The 21,124-nt window shown below is 40.4% G+C and overlaps 2 protein-coding genes across 4 annotated transcripts in view; one reads left to right on the top strand and one right to left on the bottom strand.

The window, feature by feature from the left end:
* Positions 1–12,795, top strand: stom (stomatin). 2 transcript variants are annotated; one of them, XM_022768031.1, is made up of 8 exons: positions 1–169; positions 753–785; positions 1,120–1,229; positions 1,536–1,608; positions 4,466–4,548; positions 4,768–4,971; positions 8,102–8,236; positions 8,812–12,795. In XM_022768031.1, the coding sequence occupies exons 1-8, from the start codon at positions 115–117 to the stop codon at positions 8,998–9,000; spliced, it is 882 nt and encodes a 293-aa protein (XP_022623752.1). In that variant the 5' UTR covers positions 1–114; the 3' UTR covers positions 9,001–12,795. The 2 variants fall into 2 exon arrangements, with proteins under 2 accessions (XP_022623752.1, XP_022623753.1); XM_022768032.1 differs by lacking the exon at positions 753–785.
* The window catches only part of LOC111238489 (gelsolin-like), a 20,058-nt gene continuing 11,123 nt past the window's right edge, over positions 12,190–21,124 (bottom strand). Inside the window, exons 4-17 of one of the 2 annotated variants that reach the window (XM_022768029.1) lie at positions 20,871–21,032; positions 20,471–20,620; positions 20,298–20,387; positions 19,852–19,984; positions 18,881–19,185; positions 18,615–18,748; positions 18,017–18,107; positions 17,767–17,793; positions 16,134–16,304; positions 15,512–15,686; positions 14,299–14,420; positions 14,012–14,089; positions 13,842–13,902; positions 12,190–13,074 (exon numbers count right to left, since the gene is read on the bottom strand). In XM_022768029.1, coding sequence (XP_022623750.1) covers positions 12,905–13,074; positions 13,842–13,902; positions 14,012–14,089; positions 14,299–14,420; positions 15,512–15,686; positions 16,134–16,304; positions 17,767–17,793; positions 18,017–18,107; positions 18,615–18,748; positions 18,881–19,185; positions 19,852–19,984; positions 20,298–20,387; positions 20,471–20,620; positions 20,871–21,032 — 1,869 coding nt within the window. In that variant the 3' untranslated portion in view covers positions 12,190–12,904. The remainder of the gene's footprint in view (positions 13,075–13,841; positions 13,903–14,011; positions 14,090–14,298; positions 14,421–15,511; positions 15,687–16,133; positions 16,305–17,766; positions 17,794–18,016; positions 18,108–18,614; positions 18,749–18,880; positions 19,186–19,851; positions 19,985–20,297; positions 20,388–20,470; positions 20,621–20,870; positions 21,033–21,124) is intronic. The other variant, XM_022768030.1, reaches the window with a different exon arrangement.

The raw sequence follows: 21,124 nt of genomic DNA on the forward strand, positions 1-21,124 counted from the left end.
CGAGTCAATACTCAGGGTAACAGAGACCATCGTACCCAGCAGCAACTCGCTGGACCGCGTTCCCTCCAGTACACTTAGCTCTAACACTGTTACATATTTTGTTTGGCATTAACCATGGACAATGAAGACCGTGCAATGAAAGAATCCAGAAGACGGGAGCGTCAGTCAGGTAAGGACTTGCTTACTTCACACGGGCTGCTGCTATGGGCAGCTTGGCTACAGAGGCTAGCATTTACTAGCTATATGTTCAACGGTTGAAGCACAAATGTGAACACCAGGGCAAAGGTTTTTGACTTTTCCATAAACAATACATATCTTATCACCTGGTGTGAAAATACAACCGTTAGCAGGAAACACTGGTTCATGTTAGCTAAGTCTGACCAACCTAAAGCTACCATTGGTCAGTTAGAATGTTCCACTCACTAGCAAGTTAAAGATAATGGTAGGGTAACGAATTAGTTTTGACAACAAATTTGTCAGTGCGATATAAACACTTTAAACTGCCAACTTAGTTAGCGTTATAGCCGATATTAACTGGATTTACCCCGAGGCACAGAGTGGGATCAGTTTGAGAAGCCCTATGGTAATCAGAATCGATTATTTCAGTGACGTAGTAAGGAAATAGGCGGACGGTTACTGATATTATGGCACCTAACCATGAATTACTGAGTTACTGACTTTTCAGTGAATGCCTAACTGTAACATTGCTCTGAGTGATTCAATAGCATTCTGACCTCTAACTTTGTCTGTAGGCTCAAGCAGGTATGGTATACGTGATATTGAAGGTATGGATCTCAGCCATTAATGGTTGCATGTCACTTACAAAGTAAACACTGAAGGCAGGGCGGATGATGGGATTGCTAGTGTCTAGCCGAACAAATCCACAGAAGCAGTGGGTGTGGATGGAGGTGTCATTAAACCTAACTAACCATATACATGTGTAAGTGTGTGTCGTCAGAGATGGATGACAGCTGGAAGTGTAGTTAGTTTAAGTTCTGTCCGAATGAATGAACTTGCTTTGTGATGTTTTAAGTGCAGTGTTTATTTACAATTTCCAACAGATACTTTGAATCAGGTGAATTTATTGCAGCACATGTATTTGTCTTCTTCCCTCCCCAGCTTTGGAGAATACAGACTCTGACATCGGCTTGTGTGGCTGGATGTTGGTCGCGTTGTCTGTCCTTCTCATGCTGGTTACCCTCCCCATCTCCATATGGATGTGCATTAAGGTCAGCTGCTTGTCAAGTTCAGTGTTTATTTTCCATTGTTCTAGCAAAGCTGACTGGTATGGTCAAGTATAGTAAATTAGTGAGGATGGCCCCCTCTGTAAATTCAGTGTTTTGGAAATTTGAGAGATTGTGCTCCAGACTCATCCCCTATGTTATTTATTTATTTAACAGCCAATGGAAGTTGTGGAACCATTGTTGTGCATTTATTTAATTAAAAAGCATCCTCAGTCAGCAGTGTAAATGCTCTTGTAGGGAAAAGAGAAGACTCTTGCACAAGCCGATTTTGTGTTTTTTCCCTGTACACAGATTGTGAAGGAGTATGAGCGAGCCATTATCTTTCGCCTGGGGCGAATTTTGCGAGGAGGAGCCAAAGGACCAGGTCAGAAACCATCATTGTTTTATGTATACACCTTCATATATATTTGTTTTACTCTATCAACATCTTCAGTTCTTTTATTGAAATGTACTTCAGACATGATAAAAGAGCATTTATTTTCTGGTACCAAAGGGTTACATTCAGTACATATATTTAGTATGACCTGCACTGAGCACAGAGATCATGCCAGTGTTGGAGAGTGTGTGCCTCCTGTTTGTTAATTATATCAATTTGCACAAGGATTATCTGTTTGTGTTGAAAAACAACATCAGTCATCATCTTGAGACCAAATAAGATCATATGAGAAAAATTGGTTACCTTGATCTTTGCATGTGATTATGTTCAGCTTTACACAATATTTCTTGTGTGCTGTTTTTCCACTTAGTGCATTGGTGTCTCAGTTTTAGTTAACACTGACCTTCTACAACAGAGACCAAGCCCTGGTCTGTCATTGTCCAGGCCGAACTCTAATTCTGGGGTGTGGTGACTATGCTTGAAAGAATAGTGAGAGATCACATGACCAGCTTCAGATGATCTTGCCAGTCCTTGGTTGGTAATGCAATTAGATTCCTGATTTATGGCTCCTTTTCCCAGCAGACTTAATGACGTAGGCTGCTATGATAACTCTGAGGTTCAAAGAGTATGCAGATGTATACAGTGCAGACCATAAGTATTTGGACAGTGATCAATGTTTTGTTGTTTTGACTCTGCACTCCATCACTGTGGGTTTGAAATGAAACAGTAACTATGAGGTTTGAGTGTCAACTGTCAGCTTTAAATTAAGGGTGTTTACATCCACATCAGTCAAAACATAGCAGGAACTGTCACCATATACATACACACTCCTCCTACTTTAGGGAGACTACAATCATTGGACAAGTTAACATAAATTCATGTGATCATATTTAATGTTCAGTGTCAAATTCTTTCAAGGCAGTGACTGACTGAATGACCTACAGACATCAGTATTACTTTGGTATCATCCCTGCAGATGCTTTGCCACAGTTCTACTGCAGCCATCCTCACCACTTTCTTGTCTCAGAGGCTTCAGTCTGCTCATCAGCTGTGAAACACATGGGCAGCTGCATTGAGGTCATGTGACCACTCTTTGGGCCAAAATGGCTTGTCAATGGTCGCCTTGTCAGTATGTTTAGGCTCAATGTTGTGAACTGGTGAGGGTTAGTGTTTAAGGAGAGTCCTACACTTTTCACCAATATGAATTTATTCACTCTCGCCCTTAAAACTGAAAGTCAACACTTTACTTCATTGTCATTGTTTTATTTCAGATGTGATGTGCTGAAGAACAAAGTAAAACAATAGTAAATACAGTCACAACACTTAAAAACAATGCAGTACTAAACCTGTACTATGGGTGTTTAGGATTTGTTCCTCAGGAAGAAAATTTTAGCTTCAGCCCAAAGGATACTGGATTTTTTTCCACTGTTAGCCAATATTCTTTGTTGCTGCCCGTGACTTTTTTGATTTTTTGAGGTAAATTTAACTTCTAAACCCAAATTATATTAGTCTGTCGGTAAAGAACCAGTATGTGTTACATAATGTATGCATATGCTGTTCATTATATCAATTCTTATCAATTCTTATCAAATATTAGCAAATGTTAGCAAATTCTGTTACCATCAGTATTTTCTCTGCTCTGTGAGGCTGCGCTTGGGTGCTTGAGCTAAATTCTAACATCAGTGTGCTAATGTGCTTACAGTAACAATGCTAACATGCTGATGTTGAGCACGTGTGACCACATCATTGTTTAATGTGTGGAGGATATGTGTCTGCCATATGCCTGGCAATACTGCTGCATATGTCTGTCAGTGGTCTGAATGCCTGAAAGGCAGTGTATTTGTTTAAAAAAAAAAAAAAAAAAAAAAAACGCAGATTCCCACAAGGAATAATTTGCATACATATCATAATTCACTGTCTCTTTATCTTTGATTTCTTGTTTTTACTGGATCTAAAAACCAGGCAGTGTCCTCTCAAAATGCTGAAATGTGACTCCTCAGAGAGCCACCGGGGCCCTTTTATGACAGCACATGGTAATAATAGCTCTCTAACAGCAAACCTCACATTCCTGAGGCGCTTGATGAGCCAATGGCAAGGTAGAATTCAGCATCTGGTTTCCTTTATTGCCCCTTACCCTCACCCTCGTAATCTGGCTCCCTCTCCATCTACAACAGCTGTTATACAATAGTGACTTAGAACATGTCTCCATATATTTTGTTTGAAACAGGCTCCTGAGGACAGTTTGTCATAAGATGCAAAGGGTGTGTTGGAACATTTTTTGATCAACAGAAGTTTTTATTAGGATTCTTATCAGTGGAATTTTCCTCTGTGTCACATGATGCGAGAGAGCAACTTTAGCCTCTTTATTTGTCTGACGAGAACTATGTGTTGAGAATGCTGAGAATGTCATGGTGGAAACGGCACGAAGACACTGCTGTTGCCTTCGTTCCCCCTGCTGAACAGATGGCAGTGATCTCCCAATTTAATTGCACAATATCCTGAGAGGAAACGCCGCTCACAAGCCTCTAACTGGTGGGGTATTAATGTTCGCTAAATGATTGCACACCTAGCACATGTCTATTTCACTCAGGCACATGCCTAGTAGTGTTTATTGCACTAATTCAATTATTGTGACGTGAAACAGGCTCATGAAAGCTGCAAATATCTGCAGCTTTGCCTCGCTGTCAGCACAGCTGCAGTCTTACAAAGAGAGCTTGACTTGGCCTTCTGTCAGAATTTCATTCATCCCGGTGTGTTCATACATTTGTGAAGAAGCTTTCTCATTATTGTGTTTACAGTGCCTTTAGTCTTTGTTAAAACCATTTGCATTCTTGTGATTCTGCAGGGTTGTTCTTCATCTTGCCGTGCACCGACAGTTTTATTAATGTGGACATGCGCACCATCACCTTCGATATCCCACCGCAAGAGGTATGACTTGCACACTTCCAGTTCCATTAAACAGTTACATTGTCACATTCCCTGAAATTCAAAGGACATCACAATAGTTGTTCAGATTCTTGACAGAGCCTGCCTGTAATTCACTCTTTGACAAATAGATGTATACACATCAAACATTTTCTTCTTAACATGCATCAGCTTTTTCCTGTTATCTCCTCTTGTACATCTTTAATCACTGTCCTGTTTCAGGTTTTGACCAAAGACTCTGTGACAGTGAGTGTGGATGGTGTGGTCTACTACCGGGTCCAGAATGCTACTCTGGCTGTGGCTAATATCACTAATGCTGATGCTGCTACACGGCTGTTGGCCCAGACCACCCTGAGGAACGTCCTGGGTACCAAGAACCTGGCTGAGATCCTGTCTGACCGTGAGGAAATCGCACACAGTATGCAGGTAGCATACAGGAGCAGTTGTACACACTTCATAACTCAGTTCAGTACTCAGTTCATAAGTTTTGTTGTAGATTTGCCACTTGAAATATAAATATGCTGGTAAGAGTGGTTTATCTAATATGCCATATAAGGCCTGTTAGCCTTTTTCTGCATCTATATACAGCCATCGGTTCTTGTTTGGTTTGACCTTTAGACATTTAACTGTCTGTATCACCCCTGTTGCCCACATTCAGTCTCATCTTTATGTTTATTGGGGGTTTTTTTGTCCAGTACTCATTTCTGAGTTTGAAATATTTGAGCCATGCTCTTTAAATATTAAAATATAAAAACAAATAATTTGATTACATTATTAAGTTAATAATTTATGAATCAAATAAATATGTGGAGTATCGAAGGTGGCGCTCATAGTGATGAACTCAAGAAAAGGATAAATTATTAAAAAAAACAAAACAAAAAAAAACAAAAAGTGTATGCTACCCACCCAGCACCAAGCAGTATACTGAGACAGTTAGCAGCTAACTGGTGAACAAAGTCAGCCTTCTCCGCAGTCAGTGACCAGACTAGATCTGAAGAGAGCAACTTAGACTGAGATTCATCACATGTCGAGAAACACAAATTATTGCTGATGTTTCTCTGCTGGACATGTGAATAGGCAACTTTTTGTGTTGATTAATATTACTAACAAGCTAACATGTTATCCATAAAAACTTAATAAGGTGATAATATGAGGTGTGTTTTCAGCTTCTCCTGCTGCTCACAATGTGGCAAAAATTCATAAATACAGCTTTAACTAACATTTTTCACATCAAAGATAATTCATGTGGTTAGTTATACTTTGTATTTGCAAAGCTGCTACAAATAATGAATACTTTTTGACAAATGGTAACCTGGTCTATGCCCCTCAGATGTTTGGACAAGTCAAGTGGAACATTACAATACAGCCTCAGGTCGAAGCATTCTTTGTGTGTGTTACAACATTTCCATGCATCCTGGATGTCTCTTGGACATTAATGAGGCTCTGCAGAGAAGCATTCTTTCTTACTACCTGGTAAAACCGCTACAGTGTTTGCCATTCATCACCTAGACTGAATTTGTCCCACCACAGTTTCATAATGAATGGAAAGATTATTTACACTTCTAACATAACATAAAAAATCTGTAACGTTTTGATTTGCTCTGAGGCTTCTTTGTAGAGCTGTGCGCAGCGCGTTGATTCGCTCAGCCCTTCCTAGCCCCTCAGGGCGCACAGAGCTGCTATGTGCAGTGCCAGGAGTGGACTCAGTGGTCAGTCACAATATGTTATCAACTTGCCACAAATAGAATCAAATTCTGTGTGAAACACTGCACCATTAAACTAACAATACGACAAGGTGCAAGCGTGCCTGACTTTTAAAGGGAATGGGAGATGGCACTCTGATTGGTTTATTGCATGTTACGCCCAAAACACTCCCATGATTAACAAAGAGACTAAGTACATCCCTTGCGCCTAGATGCAGGCAATAATATGAGACTCCAGTAACACAGTCTGACTCTGACAGAATGGAGGATTACAGTGCCACCTTGCTTAGAGTCAGGTTTACCAGCTGCTTAATACATCTGTCACCTGAAGTGTGTTTCAATGTCAGTTAAACTAACAAACTGTAGTAAGTGTGTAACAGCTGTAAACTGAGCAAACCAGAGGTATCCTGTATTTCCATTTAGACCACAGCTGTTTGTTGCCTTTGAGCTCAATTATTTATTTATCCATTAAACTTTTACTTTCAGTTTGTATGAAGCTACTGTCAAAAATAAAATATTTAGTTTAGTTTGGTTTGTCAGTGATCAGATGTGTTTTTAGGAGAGCTTATTTAGAGCTTATTTAGTATTAGAAAAACTAGACTTGCCCATTAACAAGTTAGTGTTAGTCATGACCAAGTTGACTTTATTTGAGTCCTTTGACAAAGAGCAATTCTTCATATAAAAAAGGTTTTGTTGATTAATTCCCTTTGACTTTGCTATTTTACATTCTTCACCAGCTTTATTAGAACCCAGCACTGCGGACAGAACCTGCCACTTTTCATTACTGTTAAAGCGAAGTAACATTCATGGTGTGTCTGAGATCACATCTGCACATATGCTAATGTGCATAATGTTGTTTGTGTGTCAGCCCCCACACCAGCTACGTTCACCATCCCCATTGAAATGTTACAGAAAAACAGTTGGACCTCTTCCTCCTACTGTGATGGTTTGAAAATGGCAAATCTGTGCATATAGACTTTGATGTGTCTTGGAGCAGTGTTGAACTAAGAGGCCATTTGGAAATTAGCATGTTTTTGAATATACAGCATGTAATCACACAGGTGATAACTCTCTGGTTCAGTTGTCAGACAACTGTACAAATCTATGCAGTGATTTCCGCACTTAAATGCAGGTATTTGTTAACCAACACAGATTCCTTTGCTGCTGCATGGTGAGCTCCAATCACTGCTCAGTGGTGATACAATTATTGACAGCATGAACATAAACACAGTTGCCTTGACAAACACATTCAAGGAGCTTGCAGAACAGAGCATAGCCTCGTACCTTTCATTTTTGTTTTCACAGTAGGAGGCTTTGTCTGATTTGATTTAATAGAAAAAGAACAAAGCTCCTTTCTCCAACACCCTCACTGTACTGAGTACAGAGACCAGATTGTTTTAGATGATCATCAGAAACATCGTTCATAAGATACTTCATGTATAAAACTTAAAATAAGACATGCAATCTGCCACTTGGTAAAATAATAATTGTAGTAATATGATGTTTGTAGTGGTTACATTTTCGCCAATTTTGCTTTATGTGTACCTGGCATCACCCCTATTTGATGAACTTTTTTTTTTAAATGTAAATATAATCTAAATGTAATCTCTGTGCTTGAGGCGGAAACATTTAACCTTTTTGAGCTCCATCTGCTGGACAGTTTAGAACAAACCAGGATAGTTTTTAGAGAAGAGGGAAGAGGAGGGTGATTAAAACTTAATGACAAAATGTGGACTTACAAATGTATGTCGGATCATTCATTAACTGGGGTTAGAGGCAAGTAGTTTTATAAGGGCAAGTCTATGAGGGCCCATTAGAGTAAACGTTGACCACTTCTCTCTCTGTCCTCTCAGTCATCTCTGGACGATGCAACAGATGACTGGGGGATCAAGGTGGAGCGGGTGGAGATCAAAGATGTCAAGCTGCCTCTCCAGCTCCAGAGAGCCATGGCAGCTGAGGCTGAGGCCAGCCGTGAGGCCAGAGCCAAGGTAAGGTGGTTCTTTCTGTTTAAAGTAGGAGATTCTCTCAAACCTCAAAATATTCCCACAAGTTTGCACATCTGGGCTGCTGTTTTCTCTTGTGGGTGTTAATGAGGCCTAAAGCTCTAGTAATACCCAGACTGAAGACAGTCTTTTAAGGGCAATGTCAAGTTTGTGGAGGAACAATTATCCAAAAATACAAAAAATGAACTAACACAAGCAACATAATTGTGTATTTATACCAGTAGTTGTTGTATATCATCTCTAGATATTGGTACTGATTTGGAAAGTATTTGAAATGTCGCCCACCCTGTCTCCAGTTTATATTTCAGTGCATCATTTCCATTTATAGGTTACATTAGCTTCTATGTCAACTTTAACTCAATGATTTGAAAAAAATCACATTGCATAGCAGGGTATTAACATATTGGTCTGATCCAACTAAATAGTTTTAGTTTACAGGATATCTTTATCTTTTGAAGAAGTGATGAAAGATTACAATAGAACTTTCATCCAGTGAGCTGTGAGATCAAAGCCCTCTGTCCTAGTCATTCACCTTTCTTTCCTCCTGTTTCCTTCTCAAGGTGATCGCAGCGGAGGGAGAGATGAACGCATCACGGGCACTGAAGGAGGCGTCCCTGGTGATCGCTGAGTCTCCGTCAGCCCTGCAGCTGCGCTACCTGCAGACCCTCAACACAATCGCTGCGGAAAAGAACTCCACCATCATCTTCCCGCTGCCGCTGGACATGATGCAAGCCTTCATTAAACACTGAGTCTTCATACATGTTGTTCACATGTACACACTCATGCAACACATATCATTTACACATGCATTTATAGGCTCTATGTCCATTCAGCACGTTTCTTTGAATCTACTACGCTAACACAACAGAAACATCTTTGCGTTTGAACACACCACAGACTGTGGTCAACAGTAGAGCCCACATGCATGTATGATTTGCGCCTGTGTGAGGAGAAATAACTCCATACAAGGTGGTAGCAGCTGTCTGGACTAGTAATGAAAAAGGAAAACTGAAACATGGTCTTTTTTTATTTCATTCCAAAGTGCCAAAATATTCTTCTAGATCAATCAGAAAGCTATAGCAGATGAGCAGAAATTAAAAAGGTTATCCGGAGCCAATGGTGCCAAACACACAGCTAAATCTACACCAGCTAGACTGGTGTCTGCCAAGGACTGACCAAAGTAGGTGCTTTGCTGTAGAATATTCATTCGATTTGTTATTGTGAATTACACTGATCTCCGTAGTGCAGCTTTATGTTACACTACAAATGTAGATTTAAAGGTTCCCTGGCTGTCGGCATAGAGGCAGGAGCGCAAACCTTCTATCATCCGTTTTACTAGAGCTTTAAAGGAAAGTGCCAGCTGGATATGCAGCCTTACACCTGCGCATGCATGCACACACACACACACACACACACACAGATATCCTTCTGTTACTACTAATATCTCCTGATGATGTGGCACTTGTGCAACCACTGCCAGTATCGCCATTGTCATTTTATACCCAAAATTATATTCATGATATCCATATATTTGTGTGTGCATGTTTTTTTTAGATGTTTTAATCGGGAGAGTGAATGGAAAAAAAGCAATGACATACTGGTATTAAGATCCTTTAAGTGTTAAGTGTTTATTAAATGTTAATGTTACATTTTGAAAGCTATGAGATGAATGCACGCAAAAGTTGTAATGATGTAATGTTTAAGGTTTGTGTTTGGCAGAATTTATCACATACTAACCAGCTCCAGAGGCATCCAGAAGTCTTAAAATAATCCCTACAGCAAGTAGAGATTAGCCAGTGACATACAAATAATAGTGCAGGAACACACACACACACACACACACACATATATTCCTCTCTGTTAAACACCTTCTCTCCCGTTGTCATTACTACTGTCCCAGATTACAAGCTAAAACTTGGCTGCGAGGTCACTATTTTATGTTTACAGTGTGCTTTCTATTCATACACAGTATACTGTATGTAATTTGGAGGCTGGTGGACAAAATATTATGAACACTTCATATTCTTATAAGGTTGACTCAGCATCCCTTTTACATAATCAAAAAGTGAACCTCATCAGCCACACAGGTAGTAGTGTGTGTATTGCAGGGCTGCAAGTGGTTCCTGTCATTTTGTCCATCCCCTGGTTTATTAGTCTGCTCAGAAAGAGCAGGTACAGAAATGTATTGCAAATCTTTCAGCCAAATGCCTTAACTTACTGCCATCAATTATTTTACAGTCTAATATGACATTTCTATGCACTTCAAAATGGAAATAATAATAAATTATGGATTTTATTTATCAATTTTTACTTAAATTAGCAATATTGTATCATATCACACATGCTCTATATGTTCTCTCTGAGTATAACATAAACCAAATAGTAAGTAGATGAAGCATCAGTATCTAGTCTATGTCTGACTTAACACTACTATATATACATAATAGGGCTGCACAATGTATCATTTCAGCATTGTTATTGTGATGTGAGCATGTGCAATAGTCACATCGCTGGAAGTTAAATGCTCAAACTCAAACATGTCATGCTATAAATTAGAGAGTGAAGCGGGAGTGGATTTTTATTCTTGTTCCATCCCACTCCCACAGAAAGACCCCTATTCCTCCCAATCCCATTACAGAATAAAAAAAATCCCGTCCCGTCACAATCCCGGAAGAATGACTCCTGTCCTATCCCGTCCCATGAGAGGACTCTGACTCCATTGATGGCAATGGCATTTTTTACAGTCTCCCACAGGTTGAGCAATTCCCTTGTGGTGGGTGGCATGGCATGTAACGGATGTGCCTGCAGGGACTCAGTAGACTCAGCAGTTTAGAGGGGGAGACTGTATCACCAGGTAGCTACAGTCTACAGATGTCCCCTAAACGTCTCACATGCAGACTATCGGTAGAAGCTACAATTTACCGATGTTCCCTAAACGCATTCGGCTGCATACAGAGCAGCCTCTAGTCTCCACTCAGTTACTGCAGCACAGCAGCTCAGACAGGCGTCAAAACTGCTTCAATTTGATTGTTATTACGATTCCTGTCCAGTCCGCTCCCGTTGACTTTTTTTTCCCGGTTCTGTCCCAATCACGTGATCAATAATGAAATTGATTCTCATGCTACAGGAATCCTGTGACCCACAGGATTGCCTAAAAATTGTTAGCCTCTACTACAACTTTCTTGCAATATTGCAATGTCATATTGTGTCACATCGTGCAGCCCTAATATATACTGTATACATATGTAATTGCATTCTGTGAATTATCAGTTTTGCTGTGGGTAGTTGGAGGGTTCAAGTTTGTCACAATTGGGCCCAGGTTTAATCTGACATTGTTATAAATAGGTATTTTTCATTTATTTTTGTTCTAGAATATGACACCTGTTGCATTAGTTTACTACTGTAGCTCCTGTATATTAGATTTACTGTTACTTTGCTACAGCTACAATAAGCCTTTCATTGGGGGAACCATTCAGACCTGCTCTGAGTTGAGTTTACTGTTTTAGAAATAGGAGAGGTTGTTACATTTACTTGCAGCACGACCACAGTGTTGCTGACCACTATGCAGCTACTCTGCTTCTGCTCTCACTTCTCTAATCGTTTGACTTTCACTGAAAAGAGAAAAACCCCATCATGAAAATGAAGGCTTTGTTTTAGTATCTGCCTTGTTTTTAAAAAATGTTACACACATGAATATTTTTTTAAAGCTTTATTTAGGATTTATGGTAGATTTGTTAGTTTTTGCAGCTAACTACTTTTTTTCTACACTTTGCTAATGTTTGATATGGTTTTATCTTGATATAATACTTACATATATATATATAAACATATATAAAGACTTGAAATAAAGACCCTCTTAAAATATTTTTTTCTATGGATTTCATTCTTTCAGAAGAGCGCTGCAAGTGTTTGTAAAAAGTAGAGAAATGACACTTTAACATGTTTAATTAGGTTTTATTGAAATGATAACAAGCCTTAGGGAAACCTCAAAGTGTCACAGAAGACCTAACTGGTTGGTAAAGCAGCAAAGCATTGGTTTCCCACTGTAGCATCACACAAGCTTCCTGGGCATAAATCTGGCATTTAAAAAAAATAATAAATATAAGTGACATCTAAACTGAAGGTACAAACAACTTGTCTATAAAGGCATTCTTATACTAGAACAGTACCTTTTTAAAAAGGTTCAAAGTTGAACAGGTTAACTGTAAACTAGAGGAAAGAATATTAAGGCATTGGTTGTATTGCTTTTAATAAGCAGTGTTTGCTTGGCAGTGACTTTTCCAATGCTGACACCAAGGCTTTAAACTTGCTATATGTTTGCTGTTATTACATTTCACTAGTGAAAAGGCTTTATTGTCAAAATATGAAATAAATGAGAAAGATTGCCTTCAATAACAGTCATAGAACTAGACTATTTAGTGCAAAACCCTACAGGAAGCCTGTGTATCTGTTAAAGCTCTACTGTTATTGGTTGGTTGAATTAAAATACTGCTTTATAGACGTCTGTCCCTTTTAAAAGCACAACAAAATGTAAAAAAAAAAAAGAGAAATTACTCATTTTCAGGGCGAAGCTTAAAAAAGTCTTTATGGTTGGAGCTCGGTGCTTGCGGTGGAGCAGCAGGGTGAAAGGTCAGGGCTGACAGGGAGGAAAGCTCACAGGGCCAACTCAGCCATAGCACGCTCCAGAGGGTCGCTGGTCCAGTAGTCGTGGTCCCAGCCCAGGAACCACCCGGTGAAGGTGGGCGGCTCGAAGCCCTGCTTCATCTTGACAATGGGCGTCCTGCGGTCTCTGTTGGCTGGATCTGTCTCGATGTAACGGACCGCTGAGATGGAGAAAGGTTGGATTACTGACAGTCACATGCCACATTTCTCATAGAGTAAAGCTGAATCACAAATGCACAGAATCATGTCAGGGAAATGAAACCAGATTGTATCCAAATTTTAAAGGCCCTGAAAACATTGTCTCAGTCACTTCCTTTCTATGAGTGGTGGAATGTGATACGAGCATAATATTTTCTGCCAAAGCCAGAACACTTTGTTATTTCATATGACAGGTTTCTGTTTTTGAAGTGGGTGGGGCTCAGCTGGAAAAAGATGATGTTGCGATGTGTAGCGACAGTAAGAAGCCCTTACAGTTAAGACTGGCTTTAATGGATTCAACAAACATTTGATTCTAAATTCAATAATCTAACGTACATGTTGCTTCAGGACATTATTTATCTGTGATGAAATGGAAAAATAAGATTTAATCATCCTCAAAGAAGCTTTTATGACTCTGGGTTTATTTCTTTTTTTAGTGCAGTGTGAATATTTTCTCGAGGTACACAATTTAAATATGACCTAGGCTTTTTTTTTATTTTGAATAAGAAAATGTTAATATTTGATGGGTAAGAAAAACTAGGAATATTTTTAAGCTATAAGAGATGTCAGTTTAGGATGCCAAAGAGTATTTAGAGAAAAAAAATGGAGGAACATTCTGGCGGCGTTTTTCTTTTTCTTTTGTCACAGGTCTAAATGATTTCAGCTCATAAGTGCCACATATATAGATGTCACATCTTTATGATATGATGTTGAGCTTAAATGTCTTTACCAGATGCCATGGCTTCAGTCTTCTCTTCCTCCTGGGCCTCGTTTCCGATCCACACAAACACCTAAAAATAGGAATGGTTTATGCATATTTGTTCTTTTTACTATTATATAACTCTGCCCCTGCTCTGACTTCATATACAGCTACAGCAGTCATAGCTCCGGTTTCTTTACCTGCTCCCAGGTGTCGAGGATCATGACATCATCAGTGGCAAGGTCGTCTTGGGTAATCTCCCCGGGTACCTCCTCAATCTGAGAAGAGGACAAGGATTTGGTGATGATGTAATTGATGCACTGTGTGCAGAAAGAGCTTTGGAGCATTCAGAAGCTGGCACATTTACATTTTAGAGATAATGTTCATTGTAATCTGTCTGGTTTAAGGGGCTGGTCCACTTCTTTTGTGAAATGACCCTTTTAAATGACTTATGAAGCAGCAGATGAAGCTTAGACCAAAGACTTACGATGAAGTTTCCAGTCTTATTGGAGCAGGCGAAGAGTCTGGGTGGATGAGCGTCCATCTTGTCCTTGAGTCTGGTAGAAGTGCGATATTCTGTCTTTCCTCCTAGGATCTCCCAGAACTGATCTGTGAGGTGGACAGACACACTTCATCTGTTACCCGAGAGTTAGTTGAGAAGGAGACGGTTAGCTTAGCTTAGCATGAAGAGTGGTGGCAGGGGGAAAACACTTGTCCTGGCTCTGTAAAAAGTTTTTTTTTTTTTGTACAAAGTAAACACATGAGGTCTAATGTGTAAATTCATGAGCTGTAAAGGTGCTCATAGGTGGATTTTGTCACCTTTGAACAGAGCCTGGCTAACTGTTTACCTGTTTCTGTTCTCTGTGCTAAGCTAAGCTAACTAGCTTTCAATTTACCAGAACCACTGAACCACACAGTGCATGTGCTGTGAGACCAAAACTATGAGCTAAAACACGCTAAAAAGCTCCACAGAGCTGCAGGGCTGGTGACGTCACTATGAACGCTCCCTTTCACATTACAGTTTTTCAATTAATATGAATTTTAATCACAATGTGTAAAATAGTAAGTGCGTTAACATACTATTTTACACATCACTTACCCTCCGAAAAATTATTTCTCATACACAACAGCATGAATTTTGAATAGAGAAGGTTATAAACCATCTTCTTTAGCTCACAGAAATAAAATGTTGAATTTCTGACTGATCGTTTGTTCTTAACCATTTTTAACCCATGGGTCTGTCCATTGCAAGTATCTATCTAGGCCTATCTATCTATTTTGTCTTAAACAGCCCTCAACTGGGGCCAGTTTTTAAAGAGCAGATTGTTTATAAAAAATTGAATGTGTTGTGTTTTAGCCTGAGGTTCTATATTTGAAACTGTTAGTAAAGTATTCTGTTTTTTTCAAGCTTTAAAAGTAAATCACAAGATTACAGATAACATCTAAAGGGGTGATACAATCACTCCTTTGTTTTAATATAGATGAACATGAGCCATTAGAGTAGCTGAGATACAAAAAGAAAACTATTTAGCTTCACACAAAAGTGTTATTTTCACATCTCGACTGAACTATTTTCAGTTTGAAGCTGAAACAGAAACAACATGTATACGTGCACATATATAACTGGTATTATATTCAGTTTGTCTCAAAAGCACAAAAACATGAGAAAATAATATACTGTGCTCATCATGTTTCCTCACCAGTCTCTCCTCCCTCAGACAGCTCGGAGGCCGACACTCCCAAGATGTCACATAACTGCTGAGCTCCCTGCTTCTCTGTGTCGCTGGCACCCACTCCCACCCACATGAAGGAGTCTCCAGGGGTCACCAGAATGAAAGCGTCATTGGAGTTCAGGTTGGATGCCACTGCATCAAGCTGCGTGAAAACAGAAGCGCTGTAGATTTACATGTGCAGTTCTGATACTGCTAATGTTTCACATTGGTCGCAGTCAGGGTTTTCCAATTTATACACACACATTCAAAGTGTTTTTATTTTGAATTTTATTCTAAATTTCTTGCACTCTTACATTTATTTCATTTAATCCCCCCCCCATGATTTTCTGTGATATTTTCATTTTAGTAAAACAAATTCATGGAAAATTTACTTGACCATGTGACAATAATAAAATCAATATCTTAACAAGCCATTTAGTCTATTACAGTATTATAATTACCCTAAACAACAGGGCACTGTAGTTTTTTGCAAACATTACTAAAACAGTGCACAGTAAATGCATTTGCTAGGGATTATTTTTCAGCAGCGGATTAATACACAAAATCAGCTCTGGTAAAGTTAGAGGTTGAATGACGTATGTTCTCTTACCTCCACGGCTCTCGTGTGTCCCGCAGAGTTGGACCGCACCTGGAAGAGTCGTGTCTCTGCAGGAGCGGACTGACCTCCTTCTCTGGAAGTTCCCCCCTTGTACACCACCATGGGCTGTCCTCCAAACAGGCTCATCAGATGGGCCGGCTCCTTCCCTTGCACCACCCTCACCTGGTACGCCAACAGCACGATTAAAAGTCAGGAATGACGAGACGGTTGTTACAGTAAGTCCCCGTTGCAAAATACCTCATGCGTTTTGATGTTGTGAGTTATATTAAGGTGGTGCAACCAAATCACAGCAGACAGATCCTCCCCTTGTTGTGTCTTGTGAAATATGCATCAACAATATGTGAAAAAAAAATCTGCTGCAATCTCCACTACAGACACAAGATGGCGGCGTGGAGCAGAGCCACGTGTTCACTGTCTGTGCCACAAGGTGATGGGACTCAAGGTTTGTGAGATTAGGACACAAAGTGATGACGCAGGTCATGTCTGAAACAATGTTATGAGTCTCTTTGGTCTGAAGCTTTTCTCATAAATATTTATGGCAGTGAGGTGGAGCAGTCAGCTCTTCTCTCAGGTGTTACTGCAAATCATGATAATCCTCAGTTTCCATGAGAAAATGGAGACATAGTAGTATTCATTGAAGAGTTAACTCAAACATTGCTGCAAACAGTCCCAGCATGCGTTACATGTGCATGAAACCTGTGACTTTGATATTATACTCCTTTAATGAATTTAACATTTCAGATGTTCTGCTCCTTAAAAGAACAGCAGGTTTTGTTGAAAAACCATTCCATATTCCTCAAAATATCATTTTGGTGTCTTTACCAAAAAACATTCAAACAATACCCAGTAAAGTCAAGTTTAGTTTGACAAACTGTGAATACAAAAGAGACATTTGGGAGACAGATGTCCTCTATTTTGAAAGTGAGAGCAGGGAAACACCTGGAAAAATAATCGTGACATTTACAGATGTTTCAACACTGGACAGATTCACACAGAGTCATGCTGAGTGCAGAGTGCAGAGTCAGCACAGATATGAAGACAAGAACACGAACATGCAAATGAAGACACACGTGGGGAGTGAAGTGCGGATGCAGAACCCAGAAATGAATGAATGAATGAATGAATGAAGACTCAGGCGAGCACAGAGCCAGAACTCACGACTCTAAACGCCTCAGAGTTCACAGACTGATCTCGTTTTGTGAACTCCACTTATTATTTCCAAACTCAAATTGTGCTCATGCATATCTAACAAATATTACTGACATTGAATATCATCATAATGTCAGCTCAGGACAGAGTGTGGAAACTGGGCTGTTGTTTATGTGTGGCAGACTGAGCTGGCGACAGAGGAGGAGGGAACCTCCCATTAACACTGACATAGGAATGTCCTGTTTCTGTTTGACCCAGATGGTTTCACTGTAGATTTGATTTGACTCGTTACCGTATTGAAAGATCCAGAAAATATACATTTAAAGCCCTTTTTTAATATCAACATAGTCATATTTATCTGGAACTGACAAAGAAAGTTTTTATTGTTCGCTTCTTTTCGTTTCTGGCTCTGGACAAAATCATATGAGTCATTATGAGGAGGATGAGGAGCAAAGAAAAGGAAAGGGGAAAATACCTGAGTGGTTATAGGAGCACCAACAACCTGAGGACACAGAAAAGGTCAGAAACCAAGGAGGAAAGAAGAAGCAGCAGCCGGGGAGCCAGGAGGGAGAGGAGAGAGAGTGAAAGGATGTCAAAGGTCAGACAGGAGGTGACCGGGATGAGTGAGCCAGAGGAGAGCACAGACATAAATAACACGAATGATAAAGTGAAGATAAGCCTATGGGAACAAAGAGCAAACAGACTGAAGGAACGATGTATTTTACCTGGACAGGACCGCCGCCGAGCTCCTCATCCAGCTGAGCGCCGAGGATCGCTGAGGCCCCGATCTCATCCTGACTGGAGTCCATTCCCTGCCTGGGAAACAGTTAAAATGTATTAGCATCACATTCACACATGATGACTGGAACAAACCGGACTGTACCGCTGGCACGCCTTAAACTGAACGCTTGTTCCGTGCACCCTGTGTGTACTGTTTATTTTGTCACGCTTGGTCCTGTTCTTGTGAAATAGTCGCAAACACTGTTTTCTTTTCTTCTTCTTTTTTGTTCTTAAGCCAAATACAACAAACAAAGAAGTGCTTCTTTTTGCAGTCAGAAGGTCACCGTCATGTTTTCTAGTGCACATTTGTGGAACGTGTCCTCGTACAAATACATGTAAAAGTCTGAGGGCAAGCGGAAACCATTTTTTGCCTTCAGCCGTGTGCTAGCGCGCGTGCGTCCTCTCGTGTTTGTCATAATTTACCTTTAACTTCAAACAATCAAACATTTGTCGTTTGATATTTACTTTTTTTTTTTTTTTATCAGTATGAAGTATTAGAAACACATTTCTGAGTTCGGACTCCTTCGCTTCTCGTTCTCTCACCACATGTAGATGATGTGTCCCTGGCGTCCTCCGTGATGGTAGTTGTACAGGATGATGTAGCTGTCTCCTCCGTAGAACTGTCCATATGTGGGCGGATCCACCGGCATCTTGTCCGCTCCCTCAATACGCCAGATCTGTCAAGAAAAATAACAAAGAAATATGACTGTGAGAAAACTTAGCAAATTTATTCACATTTGCCGCTACAGGGAGCTCTACATGTGGAACACCTGCGCCCCCTGCAGGTGGGAAAGTGACAATCTTCTCACCTGTTTCTCTCCGCTGCCGTCATCCACCATGCCGTGCTGGGCGGCCATGGCGGCGGAGTCGTGCAGGGTGGCGGCGTCGAACGGCACCTTCTCGATCTTGGCGATGCTGTTGGCAATGTAGGCGATGCCCAGGCCCTCTGTCTGATCTTTGTCCCGCCAGTTTTTGAAGAATTGCTTGAAGAGCGGCGTCTCGCCCATCTCTGGCAGGATCTGCACCTGCGTGTGTTTGGGGTAACCCATCTTCTTGATGAACTCCTCCGCTGCATTCATGGACGCCTTTCGCTCGTCCATGTTGGCGTCTTTGCCTGTGGAGAGAAGAGAGTCAGGATAATTCAGTTAAGTGAGTAATATTACAGAATTGTTTTTTTAAATTGAAAATCTCAGAAATGGATGATGTGGGTATTTCAATTTAGAAACAATTTAGAAATAGAATAATAAGAAAAATAAGAATAATTCAGAAACTTTCTAATCCTTTAATCCTATTGGCTGGAGGTAATTCCCACAATGCACTGCCTTTTGCATTTGACAATTCTCTGTGGAGCAAATTATATACTCTCCCATTATTGTAACATTTTATCAAAAGAGGAATTTTTTTTTTAAATCGATGTAATAATAATAATAAAAATGTATTATTATAGAATTTCTAGGATTATGATTAGTTAATTCTAACTTCAGTTGAGTTAACATGATTAAAAGGATGACAGTTTGGTTTGTAAGCACCAAAAACAAAGCACTTGTTATACATTGTCGGAAACACGCTTATTTGATTTGTTGCTGAAAGTCTGATGAGAACTGACACCACTCATGTCTGTACAGTAACATGTGCACTGTCGTTTCTAAAGGTGTGAAGTATTTCAGCTGATTGTGGGCTCACCTTAACTGTTCAGAAAAAAACACACACAATATATGTTATACAGTGGTATCAGCTATCTGCCTGTGCGGGTGAACCACTGCTACACCGCTGCACTGACCTTTCCAGACGAAGATCTTGCCGTCGGCGCCGTGGTCCAGAATGAAGCAGTCACCGGACTCCAGGGCGCTCTGGGCGAAGGGGTTCTCTGCTGCCACCAGTGTGATGGTCATGCCCCCGCTGGCATTGGACACCTGTGAAGGCGGAGAGTTCGATTGGACGCATTCTTGTGAAAACGAACAATCCGAGGCTTTTCAAGCTGGTGAATATCAGCTGCCGTAAAATCACTTGGACATGATATTTACAGGTTGGTCACTGGAAATGTTTTTCAGAAGGAGATTGGTTTAAATGAATTTTCACATTGGGTTTATCAAAAAAAAAATTGTGTTTCCTACTCCTAAAGCAACTGATCACAATAAATTCCAGTAAACAGGCTCCTCTCACAACAAACACGGTTAAGAATCCTCTAGCGATCGAAAAGTGTCTCTGTAAATCCATGTCTCTCACCTTGTAGAGTTTGGCCCTCTTCCTGTTTGAGGCATCAGCTTTGATGTCGTCCGAGGCTCCGACAGGCAGATCTGGTTTGGGGCCTAAAACCTGAGGGCAGAGGCAGCCATTTTAACAAAAGTCTGCCGCAGTGAACCCGGAGTCGGCCTGTTCTCATCATTCACCGATCTCACCTCTAACATCTTCTCTCTCTCCATCCCCTCGTCACAGACATACACTCTGGCTCTCCCACTGCGCTCGTTGTCACGGATACCCTTGGCGACCTGTGTAGCCTTCAGCTTCTCAAAGCGGTTGCTCTGGGAGCCACACCACTGGAAAATCTCCTGTATAACAAAAAAAAAACAGAAAACAGAAAACAGATCGCAAAGAAGGTGAATAAAATCTTTACTGAAGGTGGAACTGGCAGAACTAAAGACTTCTTTTATGCTGTTGTTCTGATTAACAGATTTAAGATCTGTACAAATCTTAAATTGCGACAGTGACATATAACACAAAGACAAATAACATATATATATATATAATAAAATAATATTATAATGTATATCTAGTAATAATCTGCTCCGTCTGACTCACATCTCCCAGGTCCAGGATGAAGCAGTCTCCCTGGTTGAAGCTATCCCAGCTCACCGGCACCTCTGTTGCCCGGACAGTACGGCGACCTTTGACCTGGAGCACCCGCTGCACAGACACCTCGTTGGTGACGACATGCTTGAACCCAGACGCCACGCCCCCTTTCTGGAAGGCAAGAGTTGCACATTGAATTGTCAAAATAAAATACCTGCCTTTTAAAGAGATTGTTGCTCGCACCTCAACCAAACTGCAGTCAA

Source organism: Seriola dumerili, unplaced genomic scaffold, assembly GCF_002260705.1.
Source record: "Seriola dumerili isolate Sdu_G_001 unplaced genomic scaffold, Sdu_1.0 BDQW01001387.1, whole genome shotgun sequence".
In the NCBI taxonomy this organism is placed as follows: domain Eukaryota; kingdom Metazoa; phylum Chordata; class Actinopteri; order Carangiformes; family Carangidae; genus Seriola; species Seriola dumerili.

Excerpts from the sequence above, each read along its gene's own strand:
- stom (XM_022768031.1), top strand. The coding sequence starts at position 115 with ATGGACAATGAAGACCGTGCAATGAAAGAATCCAGAAGACGGGAGCGT. Across the intron at positions 1,609-4,465 it reads AGGAGGAGCCAAAGGACCAG|GGTTGTTCTTCATCTTGCCG; the intron begins GTCAGAAACCAT and ends GTGATTCTGCAG. Across the intron at positions 8,237-8,811 it reads GCCGTGAGGCCAGAGCCAAG|GTGATCGCAGCGGAGGGAGA; the intron begins GTAAGGTGGTTC and ends TTCCTTCTCAAG.